Below are 27,173 nucleotides of genomic sequence, written 5' to 3'. Positions count from 1 at the left end.
TGTGGAGTAGAGGCAGTCAAATTGGCATCTGAGTGATTTCAAAGCGTTATTATGGGAAAAATCAATTTTTTCACACTTAAACGGCAAAATCTGAGTGATAGCTTAGTCTGAGTGGAAAATGATGTATGAACGAAATGTAGAGACAAATGTGCTCTACAATTATGTCGAAGTAATCATCGAAATCGGTTCAGCGACAGTCGAGATAATTGAGGTTATGTGATATTGAAATTGGTTTTTCGACTGTGGCGCCCCTGGTGTTGGTCCCACGAAGTTCAAATGTTCTAGAAAGTTGTAGTATTTGGTGAAATCTTTCGTTTAAGCCCTCATTCATCAAAATCGGTCACATAGAACCGGAGATATGATTTTTTAAATTTTGTGAACTTTGACCCCTCATATCTCCGGTTCTATTGAAACCACAGCGCACATACGCACCATTTTGGAAACGTCCTAGACTGGACTACAACATACTAAAATTTCATTAACTTGCACAATGCCGTTTTTGAGAAAAGTGACTTTGAATTTCGATGAATTTTGACGCTATCACAGCGCCACCTGTAGTGACTTTTTGAACTTCCATCTGAAAGTGCTCATCGAGACGAAACCAAAAAGGTAAAATTTATGTCGATATGTTAATTAGAACCGGAGATAGAGGCCGGTCAATGTTCGAACTTTGACCCCTTATAGCTCGGGTCAGGGGTTATGGATCGACTTAAGGTTTTTTTTGTTTGATAGGTATAATCAACGGCTACAACATACTAAAATTTCAGCCCGATTGCATAAGGAATTTTTGAGTTATTTAACTTTTAAGATTTAAAAATTTTCTTTTTAATAATAGCGCCCCTAGCGGTGGTTTTATGAACTTGCGATGTTAGAAGAGGAAGTGGCATTTCACGAGAGCTTTCCAAAAAGCCCTCATTTTTTAAATTCTGACAATTAGAACCGGAGTTATGGCCATTTTAAGAAAAATTTTTTGGACCCTTATAGCTCGGGTCAGGGGGGTCGGGGGACCTTAAGTTTGGTATTGATGGAAAGCTCTAAGGCCCAGCTATAACATACTAAAATTTGAGCCCGCTCGATGCCATAGGGCCGGAGCTATTGAGAAAACAAAAAAAGGGGGGTCTTCAAAATGGCGGAAGGAGGGGTGGGGGGTGGGGGGTCAATGCACCATGTTGCAATTTTCATACGATATTTAACCTTTGCCGAAAACCGCAAGTCGATATCTTTTTTAGTTTAGGAGCTATTAAGCTCCAAAGAGCGGCCGGACGGCCGGACGGCCGGCCGGCCGGCCGGCCGGCCGGGAACGTAACTTAGCCCCCCATATATTCGTGATCAGGAAGTGGCGAAACACATTTTGGCCAAGTTTGAGGTCGATCGGACGACATGAAATTTTGTTAGGATTATAGTAGGTGAGATTGTTAAGAATCTCACCTAATACATATTAGGTCAGTAATACATATTAGGTGAGATTCTTAACAATCTCACCTACTATAATCCTAACAAAATTTCATGTCCTCCGATCGACCTCAAACTTGGCCAAAATGTGTTTCAGCACTTCCTGATCACGAATATATATGTGGCTATTTTACGTTCCCGGCCGGCCGGCCGGCCGGCCGCTCTTTGGAGCTTAATAGCTCCTAAACTAAAAAAGATATCGACTTGCGGTTTTCGGCAAAGGTTATATATCGGGTGAAAATTGCAACTTGGTGCATTGACCCCCCACCCCCCACCCCTCCTTCCGCCATTTTGAAGACCCCCCTTTTTTGTTTTCTCAATAGCTCCGCCCCTATGGCATCGAGCGGACTCAAATTTTAGTACGTTATAGCTGGGCCTTAGAGCTTTCCATCAATACCAAACTTAAGGTCCCCCGACCCCCCTGACCCGAGCTATAAGGGTCCAAAAAAAATTTCTTAAAATGGCCATAACTCCGGTCCTAATTGTCAGAATTTAAAAAGTGAGGGCTTTTTGGAAAGCTCTCGTGAAATGCCACTTCCCCTTCTAACATCGCAAGTTCATAAAACCACCGCTAGGGGCGCTATTATTAAAAAGAAAATTTTTAAATATTAAAAGTTAAATAACTCAAAAATTCCATTGTGCATCCGGCTGAAATTTTAGTATGTTGTAGCCGTTGATTATACCTATCAAACAAAAAAAACCTTAAGTTGATCCATAACCCCTGACCCGAGCTATAAGGGGTCAAAGTTCGAACATTGACCGGCCTCTATCTCGGGTTCTAATTAACATATCGACCTAAATTTTACCTTTTTGGTTTCGTCTCGATGAGCACTTTCAGATGGAAGTTCAAAAAGTCACCACAGGTGGCGCTGTGATAGCGTCAAAATTCATCGAAATTCAAAGTCACTTTTCTCAAAAACGGCATTGTGCAAGTTAATGAAATTTTAGTATGTTGTAATCCAGTCTAGGACGTTTCCAAAATGGTGCGTAAGTGCGCTGTGGTTTCAATAGAACCGGAGATATGAGGGGTCAAAGTTCACGAAATTCAAAAAATCATATCTCCGGTTCTATGTGACCGATTTTAATGAATGAGGGCTTAAACGAAAGATCTCACCAAATGCTACAACTTTCTAGAATATTTGAACTTCGTGGGACCAACACCAGGGGCGCCACAGTCGAAAAACCAATTTCAATATCACATAACCTCAATTATCTCGATTGTCGCTGAACCGATTTTGATGATTACTTCGACATAATTGTAGAGCACATTTGTCTCTACATTTCGTCCATACATCATTTTCCACTCAGACTACGCTATCACTCCGATTTTGCCGTTTAAGTGTGAAAAAATTGATTTTTCCAATAATAACGCTTTGAAATCACTCAGATGCCAATTTGACTGCCTCTACTCGACCAAGACACTTAAAATAGGGGTTTAAATGGAAAGTCCCGCAAAATACAACAATTCTTTGATATAGTTGAAGTTTAACAAATGACTACTTGGGGCACTCTGGATGAAAAAACGAGTTAAGAAACAAAAAACCTCGCTTATCTTGGCTTCTGAGTAATCGATGAGTTCAAGTTCTACGGCAAAATTATAGAGAACATTCTGGTCTACATTTCACCCATATATCACTTTTCTGTCAGTTCATCCAAATCCTTGATATTTTGGTTTAAATACAAAATTTGTATAATTTCACGAATTTGATTCAAGATAACTGAATGGCGTCTCCCAACTTCAGCTCCAAATCGAATTTGCATGCACTCCGAGTTAGCTCACGTTAAGAATCTCACCTACATAAGCCGGTTAGGATTATCTGTCCCTTTTTAGATAGCTTTTAATGCACGATTTCGAAATATATCAGACTGATAAGTCAATTTTCTATAGGAAAACACTTGCCAATAGTCTTCAGTGCCTCAATGCAAAAACGTATGGAAAAATTAAATGTCGAGAGGCCCCTGATTCAACTTTCAAGATAGACTTACTTGCTTAACTGGTGCTACAACCAGTTGCTGGTATTGGTCTGACTCAGGACCCGTCACCACTCTAGCCTTTTACGCACCACACTGTTATCCAATTCCGCACCCCTAATGAGCTGGTGTCTTGGCCTATGCCGTTGATCCATCAAAGGCTGAGTCGGCCAAAGATTATAAAGACAAACTGGGAAAATCAAAAGTCTAAAAACAAAATGGAAAAAACGAAGATTCCCGATCCCAAAGGAAAGACTTTCAAGGCGGTCGTCCTGTAAAAAAGACTTTTAGAACAGCGCGAATTACCGTGCTAGTAAATTTCAATTTTGTGTGCCTACAGTTATTGAAACATTCATAAGTAAATAGAAGAGAGTGGGGCAGTTTTATCCACTTATCTTTTAAGTAATTTGTCAGATGTTCTAACTCCGAACTGCATTCAAGCTAATTGTGTTCAGATAGTTTTTGTAAGATACTGGCTGTTTGAGATACTGCAGCAGCAGTATCTCAAACATATAATAATTCTCGCGTATAATAATTTAGTATTCAAAAATTTTATAGTTTTGAAAGTCTTGCATCACAGAAACTTTTCCAATCTTCCCTAGACGAGGCGTTATTTTGTACCGCATTTCATCACATTTTAAACAGGATATCGAGTTACCAAATACAACTTAATTTCTGTACGCCCTAACATTGCTCTTAACTCCTTATGAAAAATCGGCAACTCGTTATGGAACAACCTAATACATTTTATAAATCCAGTCTGTCTTTGGATATCCCTAAAGAAATCACGCAATTTTAAATGGAATTGAAAGAACTAAGGAGAAATAAAGTAATTCTACAATGAGATTTTAGTGATAGAGACAATTCAATGATATTCTCCTGTAATAGTTTGCTTTCGTTGGCAATTTGCCAAGAGTCTTCCGCACAATATCATCTGTACAATTGTTCACAAGTTGATTCTGTGACTGTTTTGTTTGCAGATCCGTTGGTGAAGTACATTAATAGTGATTCCTTGTTTGTTCCTCTGCTTTTTTTTTTGAAATGGTCTTGGCGGTCTAGGTATATCCTGTGAGACTTGGTTAGACCCATACGTTGACATCCAGGTGAGAAATTATCAACGAACGCTGCAAGGTGGGACGGAGATAGCATGGATAAAAAGGCACTGAAACGAAACAGATGTGAGTATGATGAAAAAGGTATATAAAGAGTAATTTTCACTGGAAAGTTATTCGGGAGCTTTTCCAGCGAGAGACTCTCTGGTTCTCTCTCATGTGTCTTTTTCCCCTCTTTTGCCACAATTTTCCACCACGACTGTGCAAAAATTATCCATCTGACTCTCAGAGGGAGGGAAACTCCTTTTGCCAAAGTCACTATCAACTAAACACCCGATTTTGAGAACAGTACCAGTGTTCTGCAGTCCCCTCGATGGTTACGACGTGTTAGTCACTTTCCCCACGCACTTTCGAGTCAATTTACAAACTTTCTGGGTAGTGTGTTTCCTTGGCTGCAACAACATACCATTTGGTTTTCAGTGCAAATTGTGGTAATTAGACTAATAGTGCAATACAAAATTGGATTTACTGTTTAGAAATATGTCATATTCACTGAGAAAAAGTAACACAACGAAATCGTAAAATGCGTTATAGGAGAAAGTGCGTGCACTGCGTAGTCAAAATGTAAGGCCAATGATGGGAAGAAAGTTTCCCTTAAAAAAAAGCGATATCAAAAAGTGCTAAAATCTCACATTCAGTGATTTCCTAATGATTCAATCTTAAGATTTACATTAATGTTAATGGCTAAAATTTGGTAAGTGATAATTAATTCCAATACTTCCCATATGTATTCAACATGAATAATTAAAATTGACATGAAAGACATGAACACTAATGTTGTGCTAAGTGAAATACTTCATGATTTTTTAATATCAATTAAAAGTTAATGATAATTGTACCATAACTGAAATGATTTTTTTTCAATCACAGGACTATTTGAACTTTTTCAAGCTATCATAGCATGAAATGTATATAGCATGTGAAGCACAAAAGTTATTTTTCATTTCGATTGAGTCCCAAAAGAATTTTTCAATCTTAACTTTTCACCAAGACGCTATTTTTTTCGAGCAATTTACCATCACATTTTGCTCAACGAAAGAAATGACTTTCCCACTGTTGAGTGTCAAAGTTGGGTAAAATTGCTTCTCGAGTAGAAAAAGTCCTTCATTTCAACATCACAAAAAGATACCTCAAGTTCTCAAACTTTTCCATCTCAACAAATTTATAAAAAAAAATCCTCAAATGAGAAAACATTTATGATGGCACCATTTAAAAGAAAATATTTATAATTCCTTTTTTCGAAGACGTTCATCTAGTAAAATAATGTAGATAAAATTCTTGCAAAAATCTCATATTACGTTATAACGTAAAATATTTTATAAATTTGACCATGACATTTAGATATTATTGAATAAATAAATATTGTCTGTGCTGTTGAGGGTGAAGAGGCTTCAGTCAAGAGACCTTCGCTATCTTGACGCAGCAATGTATCAACGGTTTCGCTAGACAAGGGAAAAATGTGCTGAAAAGTGTGTAAAAATATATAACAGGCATATAGCAAGAGTTTGATGAAAATATATGCGGTTCAGGTGGTTCTCAACTTATCCTATTAAAGAGACAGCTGGGGAGGGGGGCTTTCGTCTGATTTCTACTTTAATATACCTTAAATTTTTAGCCTTTCTGGCCAGTATCTAACGTGGCGGAGATATATGAAAAAGCTGTGAATTTTAAAATTTACTTTTTATTTGCTTGAATTCCCGAAGTTTATGATAGTTTTAGCGAAACTGTGCTAATCTTATTTTCCCATTAAAATTTTAATGCCATTTAGGGGAAAGTACTCTCCCTTCGAACGTTCATGCCTTCCAATAATGTGAATTTTCTTTTATTTTTTTCTGAAAGACTTACAAATTTCTATTAAATATTAGTTAGCTTATAATCAATTATTGATAATTCGTGATAATTATGTGCAAGTCTCTTAGAATTTTATATTATTCGAAGGCATGAACATTCGAAGGGAGATGACTTTCCTCTACATAAAATTATATGTGTTCCAATGTGTGATTTACGCTTTTGAAACACTTATAATAAAAAGGTAGACTTGGCTTGAAAAAATCTGTTAAATTGATTTAAAACATAGAAAAGGTTATTTGCTAAAAATCAAATACAAATAGTACAAAACTGTTTTCACATAAAATTTTTTTAATGTAATTTGTGCTTTAGGTCATGACCTTTTAAATGTAAGTCCACCTCCACCTTTTAAATTTTAAAATTTTACATTAAAAATTTTAATGCAATAACATAAGATAAAAATCGGAAAAGCGGATAGTTAAGAAAGATCTCAAGTTTATATGCATTTATGGGATAAACCGTCTTTCATCGTCTGACTCTCGGTATGTCCGTCTTTTAGTAGGGGAGACTAGGGCAAAACTTGTCAAAACGCATATTTAATTCTTTCATGAGCTCTGAGAAAACGTAAACGTTTTATAATGAGCATATTATTAAAGGAAATTTACTGCTCTACAACACTGCAGAAGACTATTTTCCTCTATCTCGAAAGAAATGTGATTTTTGAATCATTTTCTAAAAGTCGATTTTGTCTTCGGATAATTTGTAACGTTTTACTCTGGCAAATGTTAAAAATATCAAATAGACATATTTTTATAGGAAATTTATTCCTCTACAACTTTGTCTAAGATAATTTTTCTCTATCTTAACGAGAAATGTGCTTAAATTGAGCTAATAAGTATTGATATTTTCTGTAAGCCAAATATTCCAAAAATAGGGTTCAAAATTTCAGTATTTTTTATTTTACATAATCCTCCCTCGAATCTTTTGAAACTTTGTAAGTTTAAGAAGGTTCATGAAGGCTAAAAATTTCAAGCCTCAGTCTCTTTTATTTTAGAAAATAGTGAATATTGAAATTTTCGTTTAACAAATTTTGCTCCAGTCTCCCCTACTGTCTGATTTTTAGCAAATTACGCTATTTGTGCTTTAAGTCGACTTAACCGATTTTTGCGAGCCTAGTTTACCTTTTTTTATCAATAAATAAATCAAACTTTAAATATTAAAAAAATCTCCAGGCACAAATCATATATTACCAACAAGTAATACGAATCGCATAAAAATTTTATTTCACAAGTGTGATACTGGGCTAAATCTTGTATTATTTAATTAAAATAAGCAAAATTTGTAAAGTTCAATTTAAGCAATATACATCTTGAGATAGAATTTTTCACAAAACTTTTATCAATAACAGATTTAAATATAAAATATATGCGTGTCTAAAAATATTAGAAAAATTCCAAAAAGAAAAACAAAATTGTTGTCTTAAAATAAAATTATTGATTTTGTACAGAATAATACGATATGCGAGAGATTGCAAACATAATCATTCTTGGAATTTTGTTTAAAATTTTGTGTTCAACAGCTGATAATAAAAAAGTAGTTAGGGCACACTGTTAGGGTGGAGTAATCACTTATGGATGTTATAGGTAAGGGCTACCTTACCTATAACATACCATAAGGGCAACATATGTACATATAAGGGCTACCTTACCTATAACGTCCTAGGTAAGGACTTATAAGCTACGTGCAAAAATCCTAAATTCTTACCTAAAACCTAAAACAGATATCGAAAAATCATAAAACTTTCAGTTTGTAATGTGATTAACAGTTTTTGTGATTTTTCGAAATCTGTTGTAAGTTTAAAACTTAAGATTTAGGCAAGCTGTCCATAAGATTGGCCATAAGGGATGATTCCAACCTATTTAATTAGTAATTTGTGTATAATTTAGTTTTTAAATACTTATTTTATTTTGGATGCCCAAAAGTACTTACATGGCTAAAAAGGCTCACTCTACTCATATCCCATGTTTATTACACTGCTCCAGTATCACCTAATATAAAAACTGGTTGAGTTTTGTTCTTTCATTGATTGGTAAAGTTGTCAGCTGTCCATCTTATGGAGTATCATGCTGCGCTATTAGAGCACTTAGGAGAGCTTTTCGTATTGCTTATCGATAGACTTAAAGCATTTTTCAAGTTTTTCTTTAAAATGCTAAATATTGATGGCAACTTCTTATAGTGTGAGATTAGTTAGTTTACATTAGTTAGTTTCAAAATGTTTATAAAAGAATAAAAAATTCTTGTCAAGTGATCTTGTTGTGAACAATCTTTATGTAAAAAGTACTAACTTCTAAGAACTTTTTAGTGGATTTGGATTATGCGATTTAGAAGAATTTCACAAGCTCCCAGTGGGAATTCATAAACATTTACGAACTATCTTACAAAATATTTTTTTCTATATGGCGGATCCTTCAATTGACCCAAGTTGACATTTTTTATTGTTTGTAATCTAGAGATCTTATTAGGCATGGTCAGATAAATGGATCGATAATAAATAGACCAATATGTTGTTCCGCCGTTTCTCTCAAAATTTTAGATTCACAAAATTAAGGCAAATATCACTTGCACGGAAATATGAATAATAAGAATTCAAAACGGCTCAACATTTTTTAAGAATTTTTGGCAAGAGAAATTTCCGGACATAGATTTTTATTATTTTATATATTTGTTGGCGTTGCTGGTCTCGTGCCTTTGTGAATGAAATTAAGTGCAGCGAAGCTCTTCTGAGGGTAATTCACACAGCTTTAATGCCACTAATTCCAGGAAAGAATTCCAGAATATTTTTTGTGACTTATATTTGCAAGTTGCCCCATTGTATGCCTCAAAATGTGAGCAAGGAGAAATTCGTGGAATTCCCAAACTATTCTGAGTTATAGTTATATATGAATATCATTTGCTATTGTTTCGTTTTTCCCTATATAATGGGTATTATAATGTTGAATATGCATAAAAATGAATGTTTTATATAATAATGAATACAAGCGTATGATTAACCAATTTTGCTATTTGAGCAACTTTAATTAAAGGACAACAATTTTGAGTCAGTGATTTCATGTAAAATCGTATTTCATATTATTAAAATTGTGTATAGTTTCATGTGTTATACTTGCTCGAGTTAGGTTCGGTTTATTTAAAATGCATATATAAATGCTTAGATACCATAAAATACACTTAAAACTATACGTAGAATGGAATTCTGGTTCTCTAAAGTAAAATATGCAATAAGGCAAAATAACTTGTACCGGTCAAAATTTATATTTGTTGAATCATTCCAGTTTAGAAGGGGATTTACAGTACAACATTCCTCTGTAAATCAGACTTACCTGGCAGGCTTCTAAATATTAAATAATAAATTCTTCGGATTAGGGGCTTTGGCCCTTTCTTTATAAAATAAAAAATTCTGGTTATTAACTGACCAAAATTTGTGGAAAATTTTATAAAAAAAAAGATATGGCAAAGAGTCTCAGCTTTGCGGAGTGCTCGAACTCATGAGATACGGCTTTTCGTGAATAATATTTTTGACTTAATTTTGGTGTCCATAGTGGTTGATAATTGATTTAAACATGGTTCACAAATTACCCTAAAATCATCTCAAAATTGATAATTGTTATTAAATTGCTAAGTTTTAAGAATTTGCCTTTAAACATGCAATTTAATCCTTACTAAAATATGAAATAATTCAGCTTCACAGTTGGTTTGTAAATCTAAATTATATCATGGCACTATTCCAATGAAAAAATGAGCATGTTTTTTTTTAGTACATTACTGTTCTCAACTACTAAAAAGACCATGACTGTTCCCACATGTTATTTCAATTAATGTCAGATGGCATTGTGATCGGGTGAAATCTTGCTCGGCGGGAATTTTCGGTTGGGAAATCGACAAGATTAATTTAATGTTTTCACTTTCATAGTATTTTCTACATTTTCTTTATCATGATTGACAAGATATAAGGTTCTTCTCTCCACACAAAAACTTCATATTTTGCCCAGTCCTCGTCGTGTTTCAAAATCACCACAAAAAAGAAAAGTTCAACCGAAATCCGAATTCGAACATTCCCTCCGAGCAAGCTTTCACCCGATCACAAAGCCATCTGACATTCAGCCAGTGTGGAGTAACCTGTCATGTCATCCATGTCAGCTTGGTGGCGTGATGCAGTTGGATGGCCAGGAGTTGGCAACTTTAGCCTCAACCGCGGGTTTTCCCAGGTTTTCTATGAGTTTTCCCGTGAATTCTGAGTGGTGAAAAGTCGGCGAGCAGCATTAATAATCTCTACTCATTATTTTTCTTGAAATGACGTATGGAAACAGATGGAATAGACATGGTATTTTTTAGTACTTGAGAACAGTAATGTGCTAAAAAACATGGTCACTTTTTCATTGGAATAGCACCATCACGGCAAGAACCATTTCCTTTTGAAAACAGGAGAAAAAAGCTCAATTCAAAAGTGCCCCACTTCCCTCAAACAGTTTTAACTTTGTGTTATTAGGCTGTACATTGAGAATAAATAGAATGCTGATTTGTTACAAAATATCTAGGGTAGACATGAACAAGGTCTTTAACAACAATGTGGGTTTTATGTATGTAAGAATAATAGAGCCTTAGATGATTTCCTATGCCAATACAGTACAACACATCTTGGTGATTGTTACCAATTTGTGTAAAAATAATATCACCCCTAAGAATGAATAGGTAATTCTTTAAAGTGGAATTAAACATATTTAGGTTTCTAGCACCAAGCTACAATGAGAAATAACCTTTAGGAATATCCGATTCAAAATACCGAGTGTGCAAGATTCTCGATTTAGGCTGAGTGACCTCAACAGCCTATCACAATTAGAAAGTTTTTTTGCCATATAAGTCCAGAACACGAGATGAAAGCTTTCATCAGTCTTTTCGTCATTTCCTTGGAGATTTTTTTTGTAACGGTTATTGATAGAATTGATTGCTAAGTCCGACGATTTTTCAAAAAAACTCAGCTTTTTTCTGAAAACTTTTTAAATTTATTTAAATTCATTTCACACAGAGCTTTTTTCAGGCAAATTTTAATTTGATCCTAGTTAATTTAATCCTAGTTTTTCCATGCGTAAATGCCGAAATCTACAATAAATTAACTGATCTAATGAAAACCACTGAAGAAAAACGCGGAAGAAAGACATTTGTGCGCATGCGTATGCGTGCCTTAACTTAACATTACCAAGCTAGTTTATATAAACTAAAAGATTTTTTAAAACTATTCTTTAAATACTTTATTTAAAATAGAGAGAATAGGACATTTTCAATGTTTTTTTTTTTGAGAAGTTTCGTGTAGAAAAGGGATGGTATTGTCCTAAATTTACGGAATGCTCGATTTTATGACATTGATATTTTGCTTTTAGAAGTTCTAGATATTTGGTTAAAATTTTAATTTTAAGTTATATTAGATTGTAGTCAGTTATTTTGACAAAAAAAAATAGCGAAGGAAAAGTTTGTAGTGTTCTCAAAGTCCGGTTCGGTGCGTCCGCGAATTTTTTTTTCATTGTTTTTATCACTAATTGATGAGACATCGGACATGCTTCTTTTCCGGTTAGTGCTTTTGCTACAATGAGATAATTTAGTGTTACTGACAGAGAAGCTTTTAGTGTGACAGTCTCCATGTCTTAATTATCACTGTGCCTTGAGGAATTTTGTGAAAATTGAGGTTGTCTGGGTTGTCAGAGACGTTTCCGAAATACATGAGATGTTAATTTTATTACCTAGAAATGCGGTACAACTGCTCTTTGCAATTTCTTATTAATCATACATGTGTGAGAACTGGAGGTTGCAGGAAAATACAACATCATCGCTGTGTTTGACATTAAGGTTTATAAATGAAAGCTTTCCTTTCATTTTAATTCTAAATAGAATCTCTCGTGATGCCATAAGAAAAACACGGCCTCTATTTGATCCAAGTTTGATTAATGATTTATTTGTATGGCATCAAAGAGGGGCTGTAATTAATTCCATGGAAATTTCATCACAGGAGAAAAAAGACTTTTTTTATGTATTAGAAAGGAAACTCTTCATCGTTCATTGCATGCTAATGCGAGGCTCACAATAAATAGGATGGTTTTTAAGAGGAAGAACCCACCCAATGTTTGTGCTTTGGATGAAAAATTATATTTAAAAAAAATGGAGAAATCAATTTCAGGCTTCCTTCAAACCCCTTCTTGTAATTAGTTTCAATTAATTATTTTCCATGCCACTGAACACTTATCATGTGCTAAAGTAATCTCCATACCGTTGAAACTTGATGCTCATGATGGTAATTGAGAAGTCAGAAATAACCCTATCATCATCACCATTACCACCCTTATCAATATCACCAGCTCATATTGAGGGAAGTCTTTTCAATTTTCAATAATGTTATTGATTTCTCACTTGTTTGCCATTTCAATTTGGCAATAACTTCTAATTGCCTTTTATTGTCACGGTCATGAAATTTTAATTTAAAATCAGTTATGATATCATATCCAATTTGACATTTATTATTGCAATCAAATTCTTAATTAGATCAGTTCTTTTTTTATGAAATGGTTTTATTCGAAAATGAGATAAAAGTACCATAATTGTGATACTTCGTTCAATATTCAATAGGTAGAACTCTCCACAGAAAACGATGAATGTCATGTGATCTAAGTACAATTATACTTATGCTTTTACGATAATGGTTATTAGTGTTACCGGCATTTTGCTCACGAAAGTGTATTCTTAATGCCTATCAATATTTGTGCTACTATTCACAAATATATTTCCGTTTTAGTTGTGTTTATATTGCTAACAAATAAATGGATGAGTCCTTGATAGACACGATAAAGTATTCTGAAGAATCAGCGTATGTATACATTAACGCAATGAACATGTTTTGATTTTCTTCTTTAAAACCAAGTTAAGAAAATGGGAACGAATCTTTTAAGTTTCAACTCTATCGAGGAAATGCGATAAAAAGACACTAGAAAGTGCATTTATCAAGCAAATGGGGCCATGTTTAGGCGCGTTGGAAAGGTCTTGGAATTTCCCATAAAACTGAACTGGTTCCAATGGTTTCTGAAGCGGTTATGAACCGGTTCATAGCCGATAACTAGTTTGTGAGACACTTCGCCACCCTTTTCAATATATCTTCGCGGATAAAATGAATTTTGACAAATGATGCCATGATGTGATTCATTTTATTATCCGGTGGTCATTTTACTAAGATTCTTCAAACGTTTTAGAGAAAGCGACTTGAGACCTTCGAACAACTGTCTCCGTAAGTCAAACCAAGAACCACTAACATGACAATAATTTTTCACAAATCTTTCTATAAAATTATATTAATCGATCGTGATTTTTTACGTTTTTAAACATTTTTATAAATTGTCTAAAAAAAATACAAAAATACGGTGTACGGACCTCTCGAAACGGAGAGAATAATATAAAGTCCGCTCCTTATACAATTGTAAAGGGCTTCAAATTAATTAATAAACGAAAACCGTATCCCTATCTCTTCATTTTTCTTGTATCCAGATTTTCCTCAAATATCATCAAATATTATTTAATTCCGTTAAAAGTATTGCCTCGATTGCGTCCTTTTGTTATCTTTAGAGAAATATTCTCATTAAAAGAGGAGCTAGGATTACTGAAGTTCACATGGTTGTAAAGGTACCGTTACCAAAAGAATTTTAACAAAAGGTTCAGAGTATAATAAGCTTAATTAAATCATTTTTTTCTCTGAACTTATAACTGAAATTATTTAAATAATGGTATCTTTTAGGACCCTGCGTTCTTTAGAGGTTTTAAGTCTTTTTTTTTAAGTAGAATATTACTGCACAAGAGGCATTTCCCTACACTACATACATACTATCCTTTTTTTTTATGAATTTGAAGTATGTTTAAAGATTTATGAGGAAGTTTTGTTGAAAAATTGCAGGGAAAATGAAGAGATAAGATATGATTAGCTCTAGGAAAATTTTCTCTGAGTGCTTCTTTACAAATTATTCCTAGAAACGACCAATATACGATAAATCGTTATTGTATAAATCAACAGCCGTATTCAATCGTATAGGTCTCATTCGTGGTGAAAAGTTGGACCATTTTGCCCATTGTCCTTTGTACTACAATTTTGCAATTCCTAAGTAGATTAAAAGTTATAAAGCTTAATGATTTAACAGCATTAACAGATAATTATTTCTATTTTTTTAAGAATATCATATTAAAAGACATTTTATTAATTTTATTCTCATCGGTGTTATCGGTGTTATACTAATTTTAAAAGGGTGGCTGTAAGTGAAAAATCAGGCATGAAGAAGGAAACTACGTCTGTTAAATAATAAATCAAAACAAATACAAATTTGTTCAATTTAAATTCTTCATATTGTCAAATTTGCATGAAAATTTTAAGAGTCATTAATTCGTGTCTCTTGAGGCCAACAATATAAATCTGTACTCCTGATATAAGCTTTCAAAATAATTCTTGACAAATTTCCTTCAATTTAGAGCAATTTAGCTCACTGTGTATAACTGTTATTAAAGCTCTCGCATATTTGGCACTAATCCTAGTGATGTCTTTCAAAAACGTCTTGGCTTTTTGCTTTCTTCAGTACTAAATCCTTTTCGTGTATTCTCTTTCTCGTTAACAGATATGAATTGTAATGCTTACGCTAGACTCTGTACCGAAAAACGACGAAAAAAAAATCTTAAAGCACGCACACACTTACACACGCACTACCATCAACTACTTATGTTGCGGGTGGAGAGAGCTTTTGAATAAATCACAACCATCAAAAGAAGAGCGACGAGAGAAGTTTCTGAGTCATCGTTGCCAGGAGTAATCATTGAGGAGCAGAGAAGGCAAAAGTAGATGTGGTAGTTTCTTCGTGGAGGAGAGGAAGAGCCATACTCTTGGACTGTGTGTCTAAATATAGATACCAATCGATATTTGAGTAAATAAATAAAGTTTGATCCTCCTCATCTGCAGGAGATATCAGAATAGGGATTAGATATGCAAATAGTTCTCGTACGACAATGGCTGGTCCGCATTTGCAACGACCTATCAATGTATACGCCACGGAAATGGCAGAAGTGTCATCCAGGACACCCCTGCATCAGCCCCAGGAGGGTGGAGGGGGTAGTGGTGTGACTGTTGAGGTGGCTGAAACGGCGGGAATTGGCCGGCGTATGGAGGATGGTAACGACATCACAGATCCACCCATAAATGCAATAGTCACACGGGGTTCCTCAAAGGAGGAAACTGATGTGGAAGGATCGACCAAACGCCGCAGAAGCAAGCATAGACCTCTGCTTCGTCGGCTGTTCAACTATGTAAAGAACACACTGATAGGAACAAAGTCTTCGGCCGATGGTAATACAACATTTTATCCACTCAAACCCAAATCCAATTGCTTGTTCTTTAAGCTCTTTTCTATATTATCACTGACACTATAGACATTTTATTCCCATGATCCCCTGTAACACAACTGAATTTAAAACAATGTTGAAGCATTTGGCGTTTCTAATATTTTATATTTTAAGCTTTTCTATCGTTTTTTTTTGTTCCCCATTCATATAGAATTCATATCTACCAAATACACTCCTAAAATATATTTCACTTATATTCAATAAAATATATTTTACTGAATATGGCAATTCTTAGTCCACTAAAAGCTACATAGGAAAAATGCCCTGGAATCAATATTTTTATGTTATCAAAATGGTTCCTATACTGTGTATTGATTCTAGTGTATTTTGGACTAAAATTTAATGAATTCTATATCGTTTGTTTTTAATTTAGTGTTTAAAGTGTTGATTTTAGTGCATTGTGGCATTCATTTTATCCGGTTGTAGTATTGATTCTAGAGTGTTATAGTATTGATTTTAGTCCATTCTGGCATTAATTTTAGGGCAGCGTGGCGTATTTTCATTCGTTTAGGGAAGATTGGGATAGAATTAGTCAGCAAACGAAATATTTCTTTGCTTATAATTCATGAAAACTTGCTTAACCCATTCAGTCAATGTACCAGAAATACTTGAGATAGAATGTTCATATTTTGGGATTAGTTTCCCACACATTAATAGATGAAATTTTTGAAAAGAAAAAAAAATATCTATTATGGGAGCGCGGGGATTCGCCCTTAAACACACGTCTTAACGGTCACTGAATTTAAATTCTGTGCATTAATTCATTACAAACTCTATTGCTTTATATAGAGTAACTATCCAAGAAAACAAATTGGCAACCAGAATTCAAATCAGGAAAGAAGCCAATTTTAATAAATTCAATGGGATGTCGAATTTTCCGTCCACCATTTTGAGCAAAAATTTTGCATGACCTTCCGGGAAGCAAGAAAACAATAACAAAATGTATTTTCACCTCTGTCGGACTATTTTTCCCAAGTAATTGAAGAACTAAAGTTACTAAAAAAATCCATTCCCGTCAGCAATTCGAGTATCAGTTGCTCAGGAATAAATCATATAAAATCACTCAATTTGCGTATGATATATAATACCATGGTAACGAATAAGTTAAAATCCACTGATAAATTTTTCAATAGATATGAAGATTCATTATTCTGAATTAGTAGTTTGCTCAATATCCTTTCTAAGAAAACTTATAACATCTCACTGTCTAAAGTGCTCGACAGACATAGGGCTCAAACAAAGAGACGGCTTAACTTAAATTATGATCAAAATAGTGATTAGACATTCCCATTAATTTCCCATGTCGTCTCTCGCCTTAAGGAAGAAGCCTGAATTACAAAGTCAAAAGTAGTGTATATATTTTTTATTATTCAAATTGATGGATAAACTATTTAAGAATATACCATAAAAATGTGAGAAGTCAATTCGAATTATTTCAAAAGATACAAAGACGAAAGCAAAACAAAGTTCTGGATGCTCGGGCGAACATCCAAAACGTTGAAGCTCATTTTCTCCACTTCTCATGGCGTTCAATCCGCTATTTTGTAATTTTTTTTTCGAAGAAATTAATTTAAGCACTTGTAATTTGTATTAACATTATGCCGAAAATTTCATGAATCTTAGTATTTACATTCTCGCAAAAAAAAATCATGGAAACTGCTAAGTTTAGGCTTTCGAATTCAGTCTTTCCCCTTAAGCCATGAGACTGTCTAGGACATAATCTATTGCTGGCTAATACTGTCCCGGTGTCCCTTACACGTTTTCAATTGCTTTTTCTGTAATAGGGTCGCAGGTATAGAATATTTAAGTTAGCTTCCGAATACTCGTCCCCATTATGATATAGATTCTAGAGGGTACTAACAGCGTATTGTATTATTTCAATACCATTTGATTTTAGAATTTGATTTTCGAAAATTCTGAAATTTAATTGCAAAGTGTAAAAGAATCAGTACTCCCTTGCTTTATATAAAATTGATTTCCAATAAAATAAATGCAATTGTTTCATGATTTTTATTCTAAATTTGGAATCAATCCAGACTTAATAATGACATTTGGAACCATGCTATCGAATTCAATATCACAGTATTACTAAATCTTGATACTGCAAAATTTTTCCTTGTGCAGTTGAATATACCGCCGTTGTACTTTTTTTTCGTTTTAAATTGTAGGTGAGATTGTTAAGAATCTCACCTAATATTTATTAGAGATGACTTCATTAAGATACGCTGATAGACAAAAAAATTAAAACATAGAGAATTTCTATAATCCGATGAAAAACTTATCAAACGACACTATAGATGCGGGTGACTTTCCCATCTTTCTAGCACTTAAAGATAATCTTCATAAGATCCGATCTACCATATCTGATCAGTAAAGACCATAATTAAGTGCTAGAATAAAAAAAATCTTATGAATAGTAGTGATTGATATAGAAAGATATAGGATAGAGATTGACAAATAAGATCCATCTATTTCAAAATACAGATCATGTTTAATCTATTAATAAACCAAGTACCGCATTATCAAATCGGCTTCTTAGAGTCGATGAGTCAGAATTATCAGGGGTGGAATGATGACTTTTCGACACTATCGCATCGATACTATCGATAAATCTATATCTGTTAGATTAAGCGAATGTCGACTTTTTACGCATTGTTGGGCCATTCATTGTGACATTCTTAAAAGAATGTGACTATAGATAAATATCTATATTAGTTACGGGAAGTCCTGCTATTGTTTAAATTTTTCAGAAACAACAGTCGATAGTATCGAAAATAAGTTATCATGTCACCCCAGATAACCGACGCCGATCACCTACTATTATTGACTAATATCTGTCATTTTAGTCGATTTATTTAGACATTGAAATATCTGAGCAAAATTGTGCAAGTACTGTTGTAGATTGGCAACTTTAAATAGTACTCAAATTATTAAATTCAAATTAGACTCAAATTAGAAAACAAAGACTGAGTCGAATAACGTCAGATTTTCTAAATGTGTAAAATATCTTCCATAAGTGGATTTTCTAAATTCTGTATTGTGTGTTAAATTTATTAGTTTCTCTTTATGTTTTTTTTTCTCTTTTTGTCAGATCTTGAGTTAGAAGAACTTGAACTGCCACCACGATATAGACCTGAGTCCATAAGTGCCCTATGCCAAATAACGCGATTCAACGAGGCCGAAATCAAGAGAATCTACCAAGGCTTCAAGGCGGAATGCCCCTCTGGAATGGTTCGAGAAGACACCTTTAAGCTTATCTACTCCCAATTCTTCATGCAAAGTGGCTTGGGTGAGTTTTATGCTTAGATGAAGAACACTTAATTTATTCATTTGACGCAGAAAGTGAGAGGATACGGATGGTATAAACGATAATGTCATGGGAAAGGAAAGAAATACTGGGAAAAAAATAAGATGATAAAGTAAAAAGAGAAACACTTATCCGTGAAGAAAATAATCGCGATAATAATAAAGAAAATATTACACTCAGTCAGATGTGTCTTCTGCAGACACAGCAAATGTATATATTTCCGGATACGGATATTTTTGGGGAGAACAACAATAAAATTACGTTCTTCAAAAGCTTTTCTATATAATTCTAAATATAGAGCTACTCGCATATTTTGGTAAGGTGATGAGTGTAGAGGGTGTAGTGGCTAAACATTGCAGCGATAAAGAAAAACATTTGTTACAGAAACAAACATAACAAAATTACTTATGTGATTTTTCAAAAGATTCTATGTATTTGTCTCGGGGATTATTGTGGGTTTATACAAAAGAATATTTTACCAAATAATAAAAGTTTTCAAGTTACAATTTTGAAGTAAAATATTTTGAATAATTTAGAATACGTATCTTGTCATTTTATCGCAATTATATAAAAGATAAAAGATTTAAAATTTAAAGATTTAAAGTTAAAGATTTTTTTCTAAACAATTTCGTTGCCATACTTTTAAAAACTTTCTCTTATGTTATAATTATTATAATATTATATTATGAGTATTCTGTAAGGTAGTTTCCAAATTTTCATTTAATTTTTTTAAATTATATTTTAATCAAATATTTTATAAAAAGTCAAAGAACAATAACTATTGCAGTGGAGTTTGCTTATGGTTTGCAGAAAATAATGTTGTAAATGGGCAAATATTCCTAGCAAAAGAAGAACTTATAAGGAAGAGAATAGAAATGAATCATCTTAAAATTATCAATTTACTTTTAATAATTTTTTTAAATCAATTTTTACTTCCTATCAAATGTTTCTTCCTTATTAAAATTCACACAAACGTAACGTTTTTTGACAATCAAAAAATATTCGAAAATTTTAAGAGTTTAGAAAAAAAAAATGTACATCAGTTTGCCAGTCTTCGTGTTAGTGTTAGTTAATATAAAGCCGCAAAGCGAAAAATTAAATATTGCGAAAAAGGATATCAGTTTTATTTGTAGTGTAACTATTTGAAAGGTTTTGAAATTGTCTGGAATTTCATAATCAAACCGTTCAAATACATAACAAATTGGTAGTGCAACAAAAAATGTTTTATGGTTATTATTTTTAATTGATATGCGGTATGCTGTAGACTTTGATTTGATTCAATTTGACTGACTTAAATTGATTATAAACCGCTATATCTATAACCAAAACTATGGGTATATATTGGTATAGCATCCCATAAGGGAAAGGTCTCCTTGCAAGCCTTATTTCTCGACATGTATTACTTTTTCCTTAAAAAACGATGGAGTGAGATTTATCATTTACAAGTTACGTGTATTTAAGTGCAAATATAATTCTTTGAATACAATTAAAACATATTTAATGTCTCATATTTCTTATTATCTAAAGAATATCCGATTCCAGGACATATTCATCATACGACTAATAATAATAATAAAATTTTTATTATTGCTTCAAGCAAACAATTTTACATTTAATGGACTATAATTTTGAAAAAGAAGATAATCAGTATAGATATAAAAACTTGATTGCGGAGAAAAACGAAACAATTAAACTAAAAAAAAAATTAAATCCCTGTTGGCTTATGATTTTTGTACATGAACGGTGGAGTTTTTTTTTGCCTTGATTACAACTTATTTTATAAGACGAAACGAGGTACAACATATACGCAAAATCGTTAATTTTTATGTAAAAATGTCCCAAAAAATAAATTTCATAAAAAAAGTATGTACCGTTCAAGTACGAGTTTAACTCAAGAGTTAACAGGAAATATTTGTTTTTTTTTTGCTTTCAGATGAATATACTCTAAGAAATCTTAGAAACCGCAAAGTAAATTTTTCAGAAAGATCTCCGAAAATCAGGCCCCTACGGCTGAATTTCTAAGATTTATAATTGAAAATTTCAGAAAATATAGTTTAATATTATAGTTTTATATGCTTATAAACTTGAATTAAAAAAATATTATGTTAAAAAAAGGAGTGTCGACGAGTCCCAGGCTTTGTAAAGTGTTCGAACTCGTGATTTAGATGCTATACTTCAAAAGTGCTTTCGCATCATTTAGTGTTTACCGGTTCTCCTCCGATATAAACCGATTCAACCGAACAGAGAGATGTTATCAGTTTAGATATAGAGCTGCCCTTTAAGACTAATCTTTCCAATATTATTTGTAAATTATAGAAAAAACAAGTGGCCTAAGTTTGCTGCCTTTATGGGACGCCAATCGTGAAAGCAGCTATAGGAAGCCAAATAAGTTTTCTTTAGGGAAATCGCTAAGCCAATTCAGTACCGTTCTTCAGAAACTATATCCAACCAGTTTTGTGGAGTAGTATTCTAAGATGCATTGCATCAAAAACTTTCTTCAAGTCAATAAAGATTTCCAGAGCAGTTCCCTGCATGTCTTTCATGCCAGCTGGTTTCTCATGTCTCGACTCCATATTAATAATAATAATCCATTACGTGCGTCTCAAAACTATAATAACAAGAAATTCTCAGATTTGTCCAAGCTCTTTCGAATTATAGAAGGGTTGACACCCCGAATGATGCCTTAACCCCATTTGATGCCACCTTGAACAAAAGGGTATTTTTCCAATATTACGACATTTTCGATTATGAAGTTATATTCAACCTTCACTATTGTATATATTTCATAATTCGAAAACATCTTAATATTGAAAAAAATACCATTTTTTTTTCAAAGTGGCGTCAAATGGGGTAGTGGCATCATACGGGGTATCCACCCTACTCCGAAAGTACCATTCACTATTGTTCACTTTCTCAACAATTTTGGAAATTAATTTTTAAAAGAAAATCTTCAACAGCAGGTTAAAAGAAAATTATTCTTGTTATAATTTTTTTTATAATGTCAAAATAGTTGATTAACATAATAACGACAATTTAGGTCTTAATGATTGTGTTAAACTAAAAAAAAGGTTTTTTTTCATATAGCTGTCACTTTGAAATACAATGGGCATTCTATTGCATGAGAAAATTATATTTCCAAATTACTTTTCCGTCTCAGTGTATGGTACAAAGGGGCATAAATCAGAAATTTTAAATATATTTTGTGAAGAAAAAAATATAATTTAATATATTATTCTATATCGTAAATATATCTTAAGAATTGATGAAGGTACTTTGAAATCGTGTTTGCAAGAATGATAGTATTATTTATGATCAAAATATTCTCTTATGAAGTTAGATTTATAGCATCATTTATTTCATTTTCTTTTCACTGAGAAATATGAAGTGAAAAATAGCGAAAACGTATTTTTTCCATAGAATTTAACAAAAAGAATTATTTGATGTATTGTTATTTCTTATAATACCATAAATTTTCAATATTACATATGTATCATTACAGCCAATAGTGGACCATATGCTCACTACGTGTTCAACACGTTAGATCAGGACAATAGTGGCATCATTAGTTTTGAGGTGAGTTCAAATATAAATTGATAGTTGGGTTTATTTCATTATAAAGTATTACTACAATATTCTTTCGATTTTGAGAGGGTATATGATACATATGTATACATATTGTATATAATATTAAATGCAAAAAATTGATGAAAGGATTACTCAGAAACCCCATTCATAAATTTCACGACAATTTCGAATACTTTTAAATCTGTAATTTGATTTTCAAATATGATTTTATGGTGGACAACTGGTAAATATATACAAATATGTTGAAGTTTATTTTCCCAAAATGATTTGCAAAAGTTACACGTTCCTACATATTCTCTGAGAAACTCGTACCTCAATCAATTTAAAGGAAATTGGATTTTTCAAAAAGTCTTTACATAGTCAACAGTTTTCAATCGCTTGAAATGTTTTTTCTATCGGTAAATCTTACAGTATCAGTTGCTTCAATTGCCTATGAAATTCAAGCGATTATATTATTTTGATTGATATCTACTATGTCTATAAAATCTTATTCACTTTATCATTTGAAAAGAGAGGTAGGGCAGTCTTTTGTATAACTTGAGTATTGACTATACCAAAATTTCTGTTTTATTTTGATTTATCTGAGGGAATCAAATAATCTTTGAAATCCAATTTCATGCTGTTTGCCCTTTTGCCACAAAAACTAGAAGCCAAGTGGTTAGCGATAGAGACTTGGGGACTTCCGTAAACCAAAGACGACTTTAGACGCACTCATACAATTTTCATTTCTCCCCCACACTTCTTTTCCCAACCAGAACCGTGTTTTAGGATATCTAAAAAACTTAATTTTTAACTTAATTTTTGTGTGTGTTTTAAAGTAAAAGTAAAAAATATCTGTAGACAACATACTTCATATCTTATTTTAACAATTTTGTGTTCGTTAGAAAGGCCTTGGAATCTCTGATAAGTCTAAATCGGTATTCAGCTTATTATATGGGTTTCAGCCGTATCAATCAGTGATAATAAAATTTGAAAATATGGAAAAGACTTTTGCGTAATGGCGTCTACATATTAGTAGATTTTTTTTTAAATGCCTTTTTAAAGAAAATTTCCCCTACCCTTGTAGGCAGAAACGTCAGAATTTTTTATAAAAGCATTTTTTAAAAAAATTTCTACTAGTGTGTAGACGCCATAAGACTTGAACTTGTGCTCATGATTCTTTTTCCCATAAGTTGTATTGTGTAACATTTTGCATTTTTTCAAATTAACAATTAATCAAAACAAATAATAAAATTATCTCTCCGGTAGGAAAGGGTTAGGTCCGATATGATGAAGTACTTTCAAAAATGTAACATTTTGGGATATGAGCTTGAATTATGATAAATGTGCCATATATTTTCTAATCGTCAATATCCAAGATGAATTTTAACCCATTCCTTACCATGGTATTATACATCATACGCAAATTGAGTGATTTTAGATGATTTATTCCCGGACAATTTCAATCCGAATTGCGGTCGGGAATGGATATTTAGTAATTTTAGTTTTTCAATTTCTTGAGAAAAATAGTCCGACAGAGATGGGAATACATTTTGTTATTGTTTTCTTGCTTCGCAGAAGGTCATGCAAAATTTTTGCTCAAAATGGCGGACGGAAAATACGACATTCTGTCGAATTTGTTAAAATTGGCCTCTTTCCTTTTTCCTGATTTGAATTCTAGTTGCCAATTGGTGTTCTTGGATAGTTCCTCTATCTAAAGCAATAGAGTTTGTAATGAATTAATGCATAGAATTTAAATTCAGCGACCGTTAAGACGTGTGTTTAACAGGGTTCCCCGCGCCCCCATGAAAGGTAAATTTTTTTTTCTCTTCAAAAAATTCATCTATTAATCTGTAGGACACTAATCCCAAAATATGAACATTCTATCTCAAGTATTTCTGGTACATTGACTGAATGGGTTAACTAGACTTAATTAGCTTGAATATAGTGTTAAACTTCTGGTAATTGGATTGAAAAAAACGTCGTCTACTTGAAACTGCCCCATTTTTTATCATAGCATTGAAGTCACAAAGTTGGTCTGCTTTGATAATCTTTAATTGATGTATTCTCAGAAGTAATACATGCGTGAAACTGCCCATCTCACCTGTATATACTTATTCTCCTGTTTCGTATTCTGCGGTCTATTACCATCTCCATCAAATTTGGAGCTTCTTAAAAGCTTTTCCTGGTTAGGGAAGATTCTTCTTCCGTAAATATTTGTTGGCTATGCCTCAGTGGTTTCGAGCTCTAAAGGATTTCACCTATTTTCACAAAGGTGTGTTAGTATATATTATATATTTAGTTACAAAATCGAAAGAGAGATTTTGAAAGTAAGAATAGGATTGATGATCACTCACAGTGTCATATTGGCGTTATATTGTGAAAGTATACTATTTTCAATGTGACCTAGAAAAGAACGGAGAATAAAGTGGAGATAAATTTGTAGTAAAAGTGCGAAAGAAAAATTGTACAATTCGTTTTCACTAACACCTTTATCGTCCTTTGCTGTACTCCTCCGGCTTAAATAGAGACACATTCCAGATTGTCAGGAGGATTTTCTATTGCTTTTCTCTCTCTCCGTAATGTACTTCATCTCTTTTTAGCCTCAATCCTGCTTCGTGGTATATATATTGCCAGGAATAAACATGATCCTCAGCCATTTGACATTGACTACATAAGACTTTTTTTCACGTCAATATGTATTTTTTCTCGCTATCCATATAATGCCATCCACTTTTGAAATATAAACGTTTTCGCACATTCCATTGCTTAAGAGATGTCCTGAATATAAATTGAAGATAAGTATTTATTATTTCAGGATTTTATACAAACTCTGTCGATTCTGTCTCGTGGCTCTTTAGAGGAGAAATTGACATGGACATTTGCATTGTATGATATCAATGGTGATGGATATGTGACCAAAGAAGAGATGACCGACATCGTAACAGCGATTTACGATATGGTGGAGCTAGCACCAACGGAAACGCGTGGTATTGAAGACCGCATAAAAACAAAGGTAGACGCTCTTTTTCAGGTAAGCTATACTATGATAAGAGATTACAGTCTTTTTTTTTTGGGAATCTATTATGGTACTAAGAGGCAAATAACTAGTGTTCTAATACGTGCAAGATAGGGAAGTAAGGGAATGTCCTTGTTGTTAAATTGACTTGATAATAAAAAAGGCAGTTTAGGAATTTTATGATTTTGTGGGTTCACAGAACCGTGACCGAGCTATAAATAACATACCCTAAAAGCGATAGTATTCGCTTAGATTCAATGTGAATTCGTTTAATTAGGCGCCCCTTGTCTGAACACAAAGCCACTGTGAGCTTCTGCTGAGCTCTTCATCCCTTGTATTGAGCACGTGTGGAAAAGTAGTGATAATTGATTTTCTCTCACCTTCTTCTTTTGCTTGCCTAGAAAATGGATACAAACCGAGATGGAGTCGTTACATTAGAGGAATTTATCGATTGTTGTCGCAACGATGAAGTTATCTCGAATTCGATGACAATTTTCGACGCTATCGTGTTATGACGTTATCAATTGAAATGAAGGCGATAATAACTTCGTATTAGAAACTATTATATTAGTGAACTCTTTGAATGTAAGGAGAAAATTGAAATCTACTCAATATTGCTATAATTAAAAGAAAACGTAATAGATAACTGGTGTAAAAAGACAAAATGTGTTTTCCCAATACAAAAGAAGAAAAATAAAAACAAGTTTCAAAATTCTTGACAAGGTTGAAAATCTTCGAAATTCAAATTTAACTAACATTACCATACTATGGATTATATAAAACTTCTGTGATATTGAAAATGACTTTAAGGACAAAAGGACAAGATTTAAAATTCAATGTTGTTTGTAGAATACTGAAAATATGCATCCTTAATCTAGGATGATTGTATTTTTGGTAGTGACGAGACCACTTGTGTATTCTTCGTGATTGTTATTTTAATCGTTAGATTTCCTGAAAATACAAAATGTTATAAATTGTATATGAAAGATGAACCTCTTTTGCTGTTATTAAAAAAAAACAAAGAACAATGAACATGTGTGTAGGTTATTACAAAACGTTTTCTCTTTCAACTATTCTGAATACAATAAAATTTAATATCGAAGACAACTTATATGGTTAAATGTAAATCCTTCTCTCTTTCTCTCTATTTTAATATATAAAATGAAAAAAAAATGTCAAAATATATGAAATCTTGTTAAATGTGAAATTTTATGTGTGAAAAAAAAATTGTAGAAAATTGTACGGAAATATATAGGTTTTACAGTATAAACATGGTTCTTGAAGTTTTATTAATTAAGGAAAAGTAAATATTCCCGTGTAATAGTAAAATGAACTTTCTTCTGCAGAAAATTCTCTTCATTGCTTAATAAAACACTTGCTGTGGTACAGATAAGTATGGTGCGCAGTATTAAAGTATTCACCTAGGAAGACCTAATTACTCCGCAAATAACTCCAAGACTGTGGATTTTATTCTGTCACTTTCGACTCA

The 27,173-nt window shown here is 32.9% G+C and overlaps 1 protein-coding gene across 2 annotated transcripts; it reads left to right on the top strand.

Moving 5' to 3' along the window:
* Positions 1-4,797: 4,797 nt before the first annotated feature.
* Positions 4,798-26,954, top strand: LOC129805283 (Kv channel-interacting protein 4-like). Of its 2 annotated transcripts, XM_055853096.1 has the most exons (7): positions 4,800-5,229; positions 15,017-15,285; positions 15,355-15,738; positions 18,886-19,083; positions 22,601-22,674; positions 25,484-25,699; positions 26,086-26,954. In XM_055853096.1, exons 3-7 carry the CDS (start codon positions 15,402-15,404, stop codon positions 26,197-26,199), a joined length of 939 nt encoding a protein of 312 aa, XP_055709071.1. In that variant the 5' UTR covers positions 4,800-5,229; positions 15,017-15,285; positions 15,355-15,401; the 3' UTR covers positions 26,200-26,954. The 2 variants fall into 2 exon arrangements, with proteins under 2 accessions (XP_055709072.1, XP_055709071.1); XM_055853097.1 differs by having other exon boundaries at positions 4,798-5,229; positions 15,017-15,738; positions 25,484-25,681.
* Positions 26,955-27,173: the final 219 nt, after the last annotated feature.

The sequence above is a fragment of the Phlebotomus papatasi genome, chromosome 3, assembly GCF_024763615.1.
Source record: "Phlebotomus papatasi isolate M1 chromosome 3, Ppap_2.1, whole genome shotgun sequence".
Lineage (NCBI taxonomy): Eukaryota > Metazoa > Arthropoda > Insecta > Diptera > Psychodidae > Phlebotomus > Phlebotomus papatasi.
Note: the sequence above shows the minus strand (reverse complement) of the source record. Positions and strands in the feature narration are given on the sequence as shown.

Coding starts and splice junctions, on each gene's coding strand:
- LOC129805283 (XM_055853096.1), top strand. CDS start 15,402: ATGGCTGGTCCGCATTTGCAACGACCTATCAATGTATACGCCACGGAA. Junction 22,675..25,483: donor GTGGCATCATTAGTTTTGAG/GTGAGTTCAAAT, acceptor TTATTATTTCAG/GATTTTATACAAACTCTGTC. Junction 25,700..26,085: donor AGGTAGACGCTCTTTTTCAG/GTAAGCTATACT, acceptor TTGCTTGCCTAG/AAAATGGATACAAACCGAGA.